The 14,121-nt window shown below is 48.1% G+C and overlaps 1 protein-coding gene across 2 annotated transcripts in view; it reads right to left on the reverse strand.

Annotated features, from left to right (window-relative positions):
* Tk2 (thymidine kinase 2) overlaps positions 1-12,678 on the reverse strand; it is a 24,368-nt gene extending 11,690 nt beyond the window's left edge. Inside the window, exons 1-6 of one of the 2 annotated variants that reach the window (XM_021169650.1) lie at positions 12,527-12,678; positions 11,776-11,813; positions 5,471-5,545; positions 3,445-3,498; positions 1,129-1,218; positions 424-497 (exon numbers count right to left, since the gene is read on the reverse strand). In XM_021169650.1, coding sequence (XP_021025309.1) covers positions 424-497; positions 1,129-1,218; positions 3,445-3,498; positions 5,471-5,545; positions 11,776-11,813; positions 12,527-12,659 — 464 coding nt within the window. In that variant the 5' untranslated portion in view covers positions 12,660-12,678. The remainder of the gene's footprint in view (positions 1-423; positions 498-1,128; positions 1,219-3,444; positions 3,499-5,470; positions 5,546-11,775; positions 11,814-12,526) is intronic. The other variant, XM_021169652.2, reaches the window with a different exon arrangement.
* Positions 12,679-14,121: the final 1,443 nt, after the last annotated feature.

The raw sequence follows: 14,121 nt of genomic DNA on the forward strand, positions 1-14,121 counted from the left end.
ACCTACACACCCACATCTACACACCCACACCTACACACCCACACCTCTGTACTCACACGTACACACCCACATCTACATACCCACGCCTACACACCCACATCTACACACCCATACCTACACACCCACATCTACACACCCACACCTACACACCCACATCTACACACCCACACCTACACACCCACACCTACACACCCACATCTACACACCCACACCTACACACCCACATCTACACACCCACACCTACATACCCACACCTATGTACTCACACCTACACACCCACACCTACATACCCACACCTATGCACTCACACCTACATGCCCACACCCACCTACACCTACACACACACACATATACATATATATATACACATACACACATACACAAAATCAGTTAATAAATGATGGGCTATACAAGCTACAGTACCTTCTATACAGGTTTTCTACAAAAATGTATCTTGCGCTGTAAATTGACCTTTCCATCAACCGTACAGGTGACATCTAAAGGAATGGAAAAAGGGATTTACTCTCACGCGAGGAGGAAGGTACAGGAAGCCCTAAAGAACTTGCCCCAGCCCTCTCACGAGTCCCTTCCATCTTTGCTGGACAGAGACTGTGAGGGAGGACAACAGGACAACAGAAGCCAAATCTGCCATGAGACTCACTGTGTGTCTCTCTCCACCCTGACCTGAGCCATCCTGAAGTTTAGAGGACAGAGGACAGTAAAGGCAGCCATGTGGGGGCCCAGGGCTGCCAGCAGCCCCACAGTACCTCTCACAGGAGAAGGGAGACTCACTAGGATATGGAACACATTGGCAAAACTGCCCCGCTGACACAGTCTGGTGAATGGAGCCCTGAGCCAGGAACGTGGGTGTCTGAAGCAGAGCCCCAAAAGGCTAGGGTTGGGGAGGCACTGCCTGCTGAAACTGAAAAGTTCTCTGGCCAACAGGGAAGAGGCTGCACATCACCTTTCTGCAAGTTGCTCACACCCTCCATGGATCATTTTTCCCTTCGTCTACAACGCCCTTTTGGAGAGCAGGAGGGACCTGCCCAGCTGACAGGCCCAAAGGGACATTTAGTGAGATGAATCTGAAGGATGTTTGCAAGGTTGAAAGTGAGACCTTCAACATACCTGAGGGCGCGTGTGCTGGTCCAGCATGGTGAGCTGCACGTACGTCTGCAGTGTGAGGCCCCATCGGCTGGCATCATGGTACATGAGGCTCTGCAGGGGGAAAGCAAAGGACTTTGTGTCCAAGTGGCAAGTGCAAGCAGGACCCAGGTCTAGAAATCCGTGAAAGCCATTTCAGGAAACCACAGGGGCAGGGCTGAGGCCAGAGATGTACTCAGGACAGTTGTAGGACTCTCAGAGTAGGTGGACAGAGACAGATGTGAACACAACTATAAGAGAGCCCACTAACAGCCAGACCAGGATGTGCTGCCTGAGGAAAAGGCACTCAGACACTCATAGTTGGCCTTTAAGTTTCCCTGTGGTCTGTTCTCTATCCAGCAGCCAAAATGAGCTTGCTAACATCTCCCGTCTAGGGACTTTGCATTGGGTTCAAATCAAATCTAAACCCCCATCTGAACCACAGGCCCTGGAAACCCACCTTCATCCGCTTGTCTCTTACCCTTCTTTCTCTGGCCAATCAGCTTCCAGGCACACAAGCTTCCTTAGTGTTCTGCAAGCATGCCAAGCAGGCCCCCACCTCAGGGCCCTGGCACCTGCCTCTTTTCCTCCAGGTGCCTGCAGTGCCCCCTCCCTCACGTGTGGGTTTCTGACAAATGTCGCCTTCATAGAGATGCATTCTCCTACCTACCCTGATAAGATAGAGGCCAGCCCTCAATCTTCTGTCACCTACAGATAAAAGCACTTCCTGCTGCCATCTGCTCTCTAGCAATCTTTTGCTTCTCTCTCTAGGGTGTATGTGTGCATATGCACGTGCGCGCACGCACACAGACGTGTGTGTGTGTGTGTGTGTGTGTGTGTGTGAGTAAACAACCAGAATGGTCAGGAACTTGGGGTTTTCCTGCCTCATCTTTCACGGGTGGAAAGATCACAGGCATGTGACAGGATGCCAGCTTCCTTTCTGCACTTCTGCACTCGGTGCTCAGCACTGAGAACTAAAGGCTTTCCTAGTTATGGGTCAAAGAAAATCTCAGCAAAGTCAGAAGCTGGATGACTGAGGAAACAGGCGACTTTCTGCATCACAGAGCCAGCGTAGTGAGCCAATAACTGTCACACAAGCATCAGTCTTGTGTTTCCAACCAGCAGAAAGGAGTGGAAATATATCTGCTGATGGTGACGATGACGATGATGATAAAGAGATGGTAAGGATAACACTTGTTATGCGACCTTCTGAGACTGTACTTCTGGTCTGTGAAGTGCCTCCTTTAGTCTCAGACATCTAAAACTACCCTTGTCTTACTTGATATCAAGCCTTGAGTTCTCTCTGGCTTCTAGAAAGTATAAAGGGCAATGGGTTATCTGTTTTACCAAAAGATGGTTGACAATCCATCTTCTTCCACATGCACACAGTGAGATTCCTGTCACAGCTCTGTGCGATTCCTATTTTAAAACTGTAAGCTTCTGTCTTATCTAACTAGCATCCTTTCACCTGCTGTAGCTCTCCTCACAGCTCTCGTCACCCACCACCACATTCTAATACCTGTCTCTTTCATCTCCATAGTGGATATTAGGGCCAGGAGACCAGAGGCTTTATTAAATTGCTCAGTGTCCTAGAGTGTGGAGCAGTGTTGGCCACATAGAAGGTATGTAATAAATCCTGAGTGAGTGAGCAAGTGGATACTAAAGCCTACGTAATGCAGCTGGGTTCCAGCAGACACAGTGCTGTCTGCTGTAGGCCTGAGTCTAATGAACTCCACATGTGGTATTGCCAAAGCACTGCGAGGCACAGCTAAACCTACATGACCAGTTTTCTTAGCTGAGAAATACTAAGCACCCCATACCATAGCATGGGAGCCAAGGACCACAGTCCCTTTCTTCATCCCTTCTGGTAGCATCTGCTTTCTATCAGTCTTTGTTCAAGCAGGCAGCACAAAGCCTTCAGAGTGTAGGAGGGAGAAGGCTCATGCACATTACAGTCCCTTGCTCTCTAGCCCCACCTTGGCAAGGAACATAGGTAGCTTCAGAGTAAACCACAGGGATCCATTCTTAGGTAATGTGAAGCCCAAACCCAAATCAGAGGCTCATCGAGAAACCTGTTGACCTGGAATAAGGGCCAAGGAAAGCCAAGCCACTTGGAACCTTAGAGACAGCTGACGGGAGGTTCCTGGGCTTCGTGCAAACCCACCCAGGCCTCAGAAATCCCTGGCTCGACATTCCCCTTTCCTCTGAATGAGCTAGAACAATGGGGACAGACTGGCTGTGCTGCGCACTCCTAGGCACTCACAGGGTAGCTGGCATTTGTGCAAGAGACAAACTACTCACCAGAGGGTTATGGCCATGGACATTTCTCCACTTGAGCACAGGCTCCATTAACACCTGGAAGGAGAGCAAACGTGTGACAGCATGCCAAATCTAGAATACAGGCAGGCAAGCACTACAGACCAAGGGTGGGATGAACCCTCTGAACGGCCACAGCTCCTTCTAGGTGGGGAAGTCCTTTCTGTGACTGACTGCAAACTGGCTCAGTCTAGAGGGGAATAGGCTTGGTGAAGCCAACCAAGCTCTTCACAGCTTGGAGACAAACATGGAAAGCATCCCTGAAGCTCCACAGCCTTTGCTGGGCCTGGCCCCTACACACACTACTTGATAGGTGAGGACTCTCCTCAGAGGTAGATCCAATTGCATGAACACAGAAATTGACATACAAGATGAAATTCGTTAGCAAGATTGGCTCTACTATTATGGAGGCCAAGACCTCTGTGTCATGACAGGTTGTCTCCAGCTTGGGTCCCAGGCTGCCAATTTACATATTGGTCTTCTCCAGAAACACCCTCTAAACGTGTATAGAGGTAATGCTTCGTCAGCCCCCCAGGCACAGGACTGCCTCCTTGTTCCTGGGGGTATGTTGCAAGATCCCCAGTGGATGCCTGAAGCTTCAGGTACAACAAGCCTAACACATGCCATGCTATTTTTTCCCTATGCTAGACAGCAGGATGGCTTACATGGACGGGATGAGATCTCTTTGGGTACATCATACAACAATGCATCATTTAAATACATCCCAGAGTTTCTACTTAATACTTTAGATCCTGGTTGACCTCGGGTAACTGAAACCACACTGAGTGGGGGAGGCTGCTGCAGTCTTTAATTCTGGCAAGCTGCCACCTAAAATTAACTATCACACCATATAAATTCTATAAGCCAGTTATCCTTTGCTTCCTCACCTCAGCAGAGATAACAGTGCTTACCTCAGAGGGTTGTTAAGCAGATAAGCATGGAATCAATTAGAGAGGCCATAAACACTTAACACGGTGCTTTGGATAATTTTAGCTCCTGCTGTGGCTACTGTTGCTAACTGGCCCCAAGGTCTACAGTGAGGATATAAGCACTTTTCAAGTTCTGTTCAGAGGGTCACCACTCAAGGCAGGTCGCTGATGATCCATGAGACATCATCCGACACTGACAGCCAACATTAACTGCCATGAGAGGTCACAGCACCAAATCTGCAGAGGAGATGTACCTGGAGGGAGACGGGCCAGAGCTCCCAAGTATTCTTGCCCAATGGAGTCACACACTCAATTTTCCCAGCAACAAGTTGTGACAACACATGTCAAGTGCTGTCTACCAAGGAAGGTGACAGAGGCCTGGAAGCTCAGGGGTTGCATAACTACACAGGCTATCACTGCCTGGCACATTCCAAAACCTCAGCTCCCCAAGAAGCAAGCAGTTGTTCAGGATGATCCATACTGTTTGCATCAGCAGCCCCCACACAGAAAGCTCCCTTCTCAGACAGGAATGGTGGGAGCTCCCTCTCTCCACTCCCCCTGAACCTGTGTTGTACATGTACCACTGAATACAGGGGCCACAAGCCACATGCAGCCACGATGACCTTGAAGTTTGACCACAGATGGGCCTCCTCACTTGAAAAGAGGCTGAGCTGAAGTGCATTACTGATCTACTGGACTGAATGTATACTGCCTTGGCAGCATGGTATAGTCAAACAAAATCCAGAGTTGAGAAATCATGCCTTGGGCATTATCTGAGAGTCCAAACTGAGAAAGCTGTAAACACTAACTGAACTCCAGGCCCCAGGGATTGAGTATCAAACAATAATGTGAACAGTCCATTCATTACTTTAATACTGACTTCATGTTGACATGTTAACATCAGGGCTGTCTTACAGAGCTCCCCCTGCTTCACTCCACGAGGCTTTAAAGGCACCGGATCAGGCGTGGAACTCACTGGCAGCTAGCATCAGCCTTCTGCTGGACAGGGGTCTCTGTGCCCAGTGTAACTTACTCCACTGAGGTGTTTCAGGTTCCTGCAAACCCCACTGTAAGAGCCTTACCTCGACGTCTGTTGTATTGGAGAAGAACTCCAGGCATGTCGTCTTCCCACTTGCAATATTGCCCTCAATACAAACCTGGCAGAAGACAAATGTACATTAGGCATAGAGATAAAGCACCCGGGGAACACGACAGAACTAGGCTCAGGTGAATAGCCAGGTTCTTAGTTCAGGCCAGGACTTTGAGTGGTAAGCTAAAACCCTACCTCAGGAATCCCCCAAGGCCCCCACACAGTAAGAGCATCCCTCATGCCGAACCCTCTGACAAACCCATGTGATCCATCCACACCTGACCCAGTCCCTCTTGTTCTTGTTTTAAACAATAAGCTAGGGGTCAAACCCAGAGCCTCATACACACCAATCAAGCTATGAGCCTCATACACACCAATCAAGCTATCTGCCACTGGACTACATCCTCAGCCCAAACCAACACACCCTTCTCCCTGCCACCTATGTCACCTAAACTGCACACCACTTGTCTGCCCAGTCAAGTTCTGAGCCCTTCCCTAGACCCACCCTTCACACTGTTGTGTGTTAGCTATAAAAGTGTCCCATTTCCTTAACCTGACTTTTATCGATGGCTTTGAGACTAAAAATCACGTGCATGCCGTCTAGGATCCAACCTGCTGACTTGTACAGAGAAGCCCTCAGTCGATATTTTGGTTTTAGCTCCAGCAGATCACGACAGGTACACAGTTCAATCTAAGATAAGTTGCTCCTTCAGAACCTTCTTACACATCCTCTGGGTCACACAGAAAAGTGCCTACCCTATCATACAGCAAGTAGCCTGCTGCCGGAAGTTACCACCAATATGTGGCGATTTGACAAGGCAGTAAACCAGGCAGGTGGGTTAAGTTTACACCCAGGCCCAACAGGCTCCTTCTTATGACAGGTGGTGCTTGTCACATTCCACACATAACACCTATCACACCTCACCACAGCCAATATAAAACTCTCCCTACCAAGTATACCATTGATTGGCACCGAAGACCTCCAGTTCTGAACTTAGCAAGTGCCCAGAATGGACAGTGACACTTCCCACAGATACAAGGCCATCCTCCAATCCCAGGTCCCTGCCAGTTCATATGATAGAACCCAGAGTAAATACAAAAATGAACCCAAAGGAGATAGTGAAGAGCAAGCAGCAGCCCTGTGGGGCACTACTGGGCCTTTTGTGGCAGCTCCTTCCTGAAGACTATCTTCTTTCATGGGAAGACAACATGTCTGGAGGTCTCCAATACAGCACCCAGAAGGAGCTCAAGCTGGACGTCACTCTGCAGCTGATATTTCTTTCTCGTTCACTACAAGGACCTCATTGCTGTTCAGACTGTTCACTTGCCCCCTACCCGCACACCATGAAATCCTCAAGAGATGGTAAGTGTAGACTTCAAATGTGCCCAGCCAGCATCCCACCCTCTTCTCACCCCTCATCCTACAGCAAGCAACATCTAAATCGGAACACAAGAGGAAAATGGAATAGCCTGGAAAAGGAAGGCTTCTAATTTTTTTTTCTTTTTTAATGAGGATTCACTATGTAACCCAGCTGGCCTGGAACTTGTAATTACAGGCATACACCACGACACCCAGCCCAAATCCTTCTTTTGTAAGTATACATGTGTGGATACATATATGCACTCATGTGTATGCATGTAGAAACAGACTCCAGGATTCTCCCTCTAGCATTCTCAACCTTGTCACGTACTTTGGTTGAGTCAGTTTGACATAGCGAAAGCTGGGAAACTGACCGATGAAGCAATGGGTTTCAAAAGGAACTCTCTTCCTGAAGTCTGACATTCTTCTCCCCTAATTTTTATAAATCATAATATCAATCCTCCACTCACCGCTAGTCTGTTGTGTGGATTCACGTGCACTCTGTTACCTTATTGTAATGCCTTTTAAGATTGTATTCTAACATAGCTAAAGCCTTCTCCCAGTGTTCTGAGATCCAGATAGCAACAAGGAGTTTAACCTATTCAGTAACCAATTAAGCAGCTATCTGCAGAAAGAGACTGGAATTCTCACTGAGATAGAAATTCTTATTACAGACTATATTCCGTGCCAACAGCAAATTAAGTTACTATACTGATAAATGGGAATTCTCCAGACATAGATAAGAATTAACAAGGCCTAAAAGTCCTTGACACTACTTTATTCCTGAGGCCAGGAAAGAGTTAATACCCCTCTAGCCCAATTAACTCTAAAGTGTCCGACCCAGGCAGGTGCTAATCTCTAAGATAAACATAGTCCTTTTGAAGTCACTCCTCTTGCATCTGGAGGGATGCTGATCCCCAGCGTAAACTTTGCAGTCACTCCCTTTGCACCTGGGAAACTTCAATGTACCGTATCTGTTATGTTTTACTATTGATGATATTCGCTGTATTATAATTAGTCTAAGCTGGACCAGAAAATTACATTCAGATTCAACACCTCTCTTGCGTGTCTGTTTCTGTCTGTCACTCCGCCGTCCTCTCTAGAGAACTGTTTTATGCAGGCACGGGACCCAGAGGGTCTGCGGCACAACCTTATTTTGGGGGCTAGCCTGGGACTCTCCTGTCTCTGCTGAGGCTATCCTGGGACTCTCCTGTCTCTGCTTCCCCACACAGGGATGACAGGCACATGTGGCTTTTCATGCAAGGGCTGGGGATCTAAACTCGGGTCCCCATGCTTATGCGACAAGCATTTTACCCACTGAGCCATCCCCACCAGCCTCTGCCTGACGTCTAAAAATGTTTTATGAGGGTTGTCTGCCCATAGAAATTTAAGTCATCACATACGTATCACCCACAAGCTCAATGCAAAGGCAGCACCATTGCCTTCTGACAGTTCCCCACCTAGACTTTTCTCAGATTTGAGTCTTTCAATTGCTTGAAGTCCTACTATGAGCCTAGCACATCATATGGAAAGTCTGGTCCCAGCCTCGACAGTGTTCACAGTAAATGTGAGGGTAACAAAGAAAGTAACAGATTACAGAGATAGGAGGCTGTGCTGCTGTAGGACGCAGGCAGCTTGGCCCAAAGTTCTGTGTCTGTGCCGAGGCTCAGCCCACTCTCCCCCAGAAGCAGAGTCCCATCTCCAGCCACTGTAACTGACACGGGTGAGCATCTTTCTCTGGTGCTGGGAATGGAACTTACCTGATGCTTGCTAAACACACACTACCGACGGAAATCCACCCACTCTCATTTTCACTTTTTAGTTATTTAGAGACAGAGGTGGGCTGGAGAGATGGCTCAGCGGTTAAGAGCACTAGCTGCTCTTCCACAGGTCATGAGTTCAATTCCCAGCAACCACATGGTGGCTCACAACCATCTGCCATCTGTAATTGGATTCGATGTCCTCTTCTGTCTGAAGATAGTTACAGTATACTCATATAAATAAAGTAAATAAGTCTTTTATTTATGAGGGGTTGGGGAAAGAATGTGAGTGTCTTGCTGTTGCCCAGGCTAACTTCAAATTCTCCAACCTCTCACCTCAGTCTCCTCAATGCTGGTATTACAGGCCTGTACCACCATACCCAACTCTACACCTTTCTTTTTAAGTAACATTTAATATATCAAAAAAAGGAAGTTAAACATTCTCGTTGTATAGGTGGTCTCTGTGAGTTCAAGGCCAGCCAGGACACAGTTGAGACCCTGTCAGGGGAGGAGCAATACAATAGTAATGTTCACCCGTAACCCTACAGAACTGCCAATCAATTTGGATGTTTAATGAAAACCAAGGACAAACAAGTAGCATTTCTCCTACTCCTAGAGGGAGACCTCTATACTCCTCTGTACCTCTCAGCTTACCCCACGGGTCTCCTGCTGCGATCCTCTACCATCTCACCCCGAAAGGCAAATCGGACCACAGTGCATGGCAGTGCTATGATCTGAATGCATCCCCTAAAGTTCACAAGCTGGAAACTTAGTCCCCGGTACAACAGTGTTGAGAGATTAGACCTTGAAGAGAGATTGTGTGAACTCCGCTATCAAGAGTGACTTGTGGGGGTTAGAGAGATGGCTCAGTGGTTAAGAGCACTGGCTGCTCTTCTAGAGGTCCTGAGTTCAATTCCCAGCAACCACATGGTGGCTCACAACCATCTGTAATGGGATCTGATGCCCTCTTCTGGCATGCAGGTGTACATGCAAATAGAGAAGTCATACATAAAGAATGACTTGTGGAGGTGCATTCAGGAGTAGTATTGAGGAGGTAGGGCAGTTATCAGTGGACGAGTTCCTGATTTAAAAAAAAAGGCATGATCTGTGGAGTGGGTCTTCTCTTCTCTTCTCTTCTCTTCTCTTCTCTTCTCTTCTCTTCCATGGGATGAAGCACATACACAGCCTCCAGCAGACATCAGTCCTTCAACCTTGAACTTCCCAGCCTCCAGAAACATGAGCCAAATCAATTTCTACTCCTCAAAGGCTACATGACACACCCACTAATGCCAGCACTTGGGAGGTGGAAGCAGGAGGATCTCTGTGATTTCCAATTCAGACAGGGCTACAAGGTGACAGTGAGACCCTGTCTCGAAAACTTAAAATAAACTAGTAAAAATTACACAGTTTATGGTGAAGTCCTTTGGTGACTCTGCCGTTGGCATCTAGCCCAGTTTCTCTGAACACTCCCAAGCCTCCACTATCTAAGGACAGACTATAAAGCCAGACTACAGCTCTCTCTACATTCTTACAACTACAGTCCCCTCTCCTCTACCTCTCAGGGGGCATCGAAGCTTCCCAAGGTTGTGCACAGTCCTGAGTTCCCTCCTCAAAGCCCCAGGCTCACGAACTGCTTTCTAGATTCACCAGTGTCCTTTTTACTCTCCCCTCTGTCAAGTTACCGTGCCCAATGCTAGTGGCTTTGTTCTCAAGTCCTATGGTTCCAGCCCAGCGCCTCCCACACAGAAATGAACTTAAATTGCTATCAGACCAGGCTCCACACTACCACTTTCTACAAACTGCTACTGGGCACCCAGGGGTGTATCAGACCATATCCAGACAGCATTCAGAACAGGTCCAAGACTTGGCAAGTTTAGCTCAACAATTACAAATACAATTCTATGTCACTAGCCATCCATATTTTCTTTCTCTCATTCATTCATTCATATTTATTTATTTTGGTTTTTTAAGACAGGATTTCTTTGTGTAGCTCTGGCTGTCCTAGAAATCCCTCTGTAGACCAGACTGGTCTCCTGCCTCCCGAGTGCTGGGATCAAAGGCCTGTGCCACCACCACCTTCCTCCTCTAATTTTTTAGATGTATTTTATATGTATAAATGGTTTGCCTGCTTGAACGTCTGTGCTCCAGTGTATGCCTGGTGTCCATGAAGACCAGCAGAGGTGGGGTCAGATCCTTTGGAATTGGAATTAAACAGTTTGTGGGCTGTTGTGTGTGTGCTAGGAACAAAAACCCGAATCTTCTGTAAAATCAACAAGAGCTCTTAACTGTTGAGCCATTTCTCCAGCCTTGAAAACCAAGCCTCCTCTCCCTGTGATGTCTGTCACTCCTGCTTCCCAGGGATATGTCTTTCTCCTGACTACCCCCACTCCCCCCCCCCAGAAGTAGTACAGGGGGTACACCTTCCACCCTCCAGAGGCACCAAGGTGCTCCAGCTGCCTTCCCCCCAGCCATTCGAGCTACAGGCTTTCAGCTCCCTTACAGAAACGGGCCCTGACCACTGGGAGTGACACACAACTGAAATCCCAGTGTTCAGGAGGGATTGAAGCAGAAGGGTCACAAGTTTGAGGCCAGCCTGGGGTGAGATGATCTCAAAGGAAGAAACTGAACCCTTGGGCTAGTGGTAACCAAAATATTGCTGCAACATTTAAACCTGTCCAAACTGCACTTCCTTTGACCTCACAGCCCCATCCCCCAGAGCCTGCCTACCAAGCACCTCCTGACTGAGGCCACCCTGAGGACCCTCGTGGATTCTCTGGTCTCCACTAGACAGCAGAAGGAAGTGAGAAGCACACTTTCCCCCACATCTGGGCGGGGCAATCGGCAATGAAGCAAACAGATGCAATTTAAGCCGTTTAGATGGCTCAGTGTCAGCATCTTCGGCAGTTCACAAACACCTGAACAAGAGTACTTACTACCTGAATGCGGCTCGAGGCCCCACTCCCACCTGTACACACAAGAAATGGCTAACGGTGATGGAATCTGGGGAGAGGACCCGGGCCACAAGAAGGAAGAGAGATTTGTAATTGTATCCCTGGATATCGTCTTGGGTTTGTTTTTTCACTGTGTGCACCATTGTTTTCGTTCTCCGCTTCAAAAAACAAAACCAAACAAAACGGAAGAAATTACGCTGGAGGAGGCATGCAAAGAGAAACTTACCACTGCTTTTTTCTCCTTATCATTTTCTCTATCTTTATCTAAAAAAAGGAAAGGAAATCGATGTTTCAATTATTCACTCTGCTCTGTGCTGACCTGATAAATGACCACACAGTCATTGCGTATGCTTGCTCCCTGGCTTACAAAAAATGTTTGCCATTCTTGGGACCCTCTACAGTTCGGTCCGTAGGTGTCGCTGTACAGTGGCAGGCTGGGTCCAGGCCCATGTGTGGTACATTCTACTTTCCGCTTCACCTGGATTGTGTGCTTAGGATCTTCACAGCGCATCCAGGGATAACCTACACTCTGAGATATTCCAAGGGTTGGGACCCAGGCTGTCTAGGCCAAGACTGGCAACACTACCAATCCACCTGACAGCAGCAGCCCGAGGCCAATGAAAGCTATGTCACCTGGCTTCCATTTCAGAAGAGAAAGATCCGCACTGCCAGCAAGAGGAGAAAGTCGGAAGCCTGAACCGGCACCCTAGGTCCGCAGGCACCTGCATCCACTAAGAGCTGATTAAATACAGCTCGTGCCCCAACTAGCCACTCCCAAGCCTAAAGAATCTGACAAAAAAAAATAAAAATTAAAAAAAAAAAAAAAATGGGCCGAGAAGCCGCGTTTGGGCCCCACCAAGTGCCGATTCTGACAGTTCATTAGGGCCCCACAGTCTCCAGACCCTTCCTGGGGACTAGCAGGTGAGGGGGCGGGGTTCAGTGTGGCCCCTACGAGGTGGCACAAAAGCACTAGTTACCCGGAGGCCAGGCGCGGCGAGGTGCCCACAGCGGCCCGGCGCCGGAATCGAGGCTCCCGGGGCTCCCGGAGCTCCCCGGGCCCACGCTACGCAGCGACCGGGCAGCCCAACTACGCAGCGACCGCAGCAGCATAGCCCCTGGCTGATGTGCAAGTCCTACTTCCTTCCGGTGCGTCCTGGAGCCCCGCCCCACCCCTTGTCCGGCCCCGCCTCTTAAGGGGTCCGCTAGTATTTCTCCTTCTAGGCTACTCCGAAGAGATTCAAAGTGAGGATTTCCCCGCTTACAGACCGCAGAATGGCCCTGACCCAAGCAGATTTAGAGAATGGATGGCATAATAATGCCGGGGGCTGCTTAGTATATCCGATTACTTCCTTGGTTGCCGGCTCCATCCACACCTCGCACCGCCTACTCAGGATGTCCTGTATTTTCCTTCGAAAATACTCTACAAGTAGACCTTGTCAACTTGGGGACATTTTCCAAGCTTGTCCTTGGGCTTCAAAGGGCCCTCCTAGGTTTAATCCCCATCATCACAAAAACCAGTGTAAGGGACACAGGCCATGAAAGCCATTATTCCCAAATGTCACAGTCTTTGACATTTTCAACGTTCGGATTTTAATGTCCCTCGGGAAAGCATAACGAATATCACCCCTGAATGAACAAAAAAAGGGATAAGAAAAAAAAAGCATGTAAGGCCCACTTGTAAAGCAGGTAGCAGATGTTGCCGCCTTGACTGTATATGGGCAGTTACAATGCGTGTAGAGAAGATTTCCACTTCTTCCAGGTGGCAAGATGCTGGCAGTCATCTTGGGCAGGAAGAAGAAAGACATTTTCAGGGTTGTGTTTTACTCTTTTGGATCTGTAACATAAAGCCATCACCCTACCAGGACTTCCTGTTTATTTGCTAGGCACCTAGCAAAGGCAAATAAAATCTCCAAATTCAAAGTCGACAGTTGTGTGTGTGTGTGTGTGTGTGTGTGTGTGTGAGGGAGAGAGAGAGAGAGAGAGAGAGAGAGAGAGAGAGAGAGAGCGTCTTGGGGTGAGATTGTTGGTAACTGTTGATCAGATTCAGCCAAATGAACAGATCTTAGATGGGCAGGATCCAAAGAGATCTAAATGGACTGGGGTTGTGGGCTAGTTAATTCTTATCAAGGCAACACAAACTAAAAACACCTCAGGAAAATTGAGAAACTGGCTGTGTCAGATTGGCCTGTGCGCATGTCTGTGGAGCATATTCCTGTTGCTAATTGATGGAGAGTTTTTTGTTTTGTTTTGTTTTGTTTTGTTTTTGTTATTGTTTTTTGCCTCCTCGCTATGGGCAATGCTGCCCCTGGGCAGGTGAGCTGCAGATCTTTATGAATGAGCAAGCCAGAGAACTGAAGCTGGTAAACACTCTTAGTTCTTCTGCTTCTGCTTCTTCTGCCTCAGGTTCCAGCCTTGAGTTCCTACTTTGTCTTCCCTCCTGTAAGCCAAATAACCCTTTCTTCCCCCAAGTTGCTTTTGGTCAGTGTTTGTTTTCTCTCAGAGAAGCAAACTAGGACGGGTGGTTATCCTATTCTCCAAAAGAAATCATGAGACTTGATTCACATAATGGAAG

Source organism: Mus caroli, chromosome 8 (assembly GCF_900094665.2).
Source record: "Mus caroli chromosome 8, CAROLI_EIJ_v1.1, whole genome shotgun sequence".
Lineage (NCBI taxonomy): Eukaryota > Metazoa > Chordata > Mammalia > Rodentia > Muridae > Mus > Mus caroli.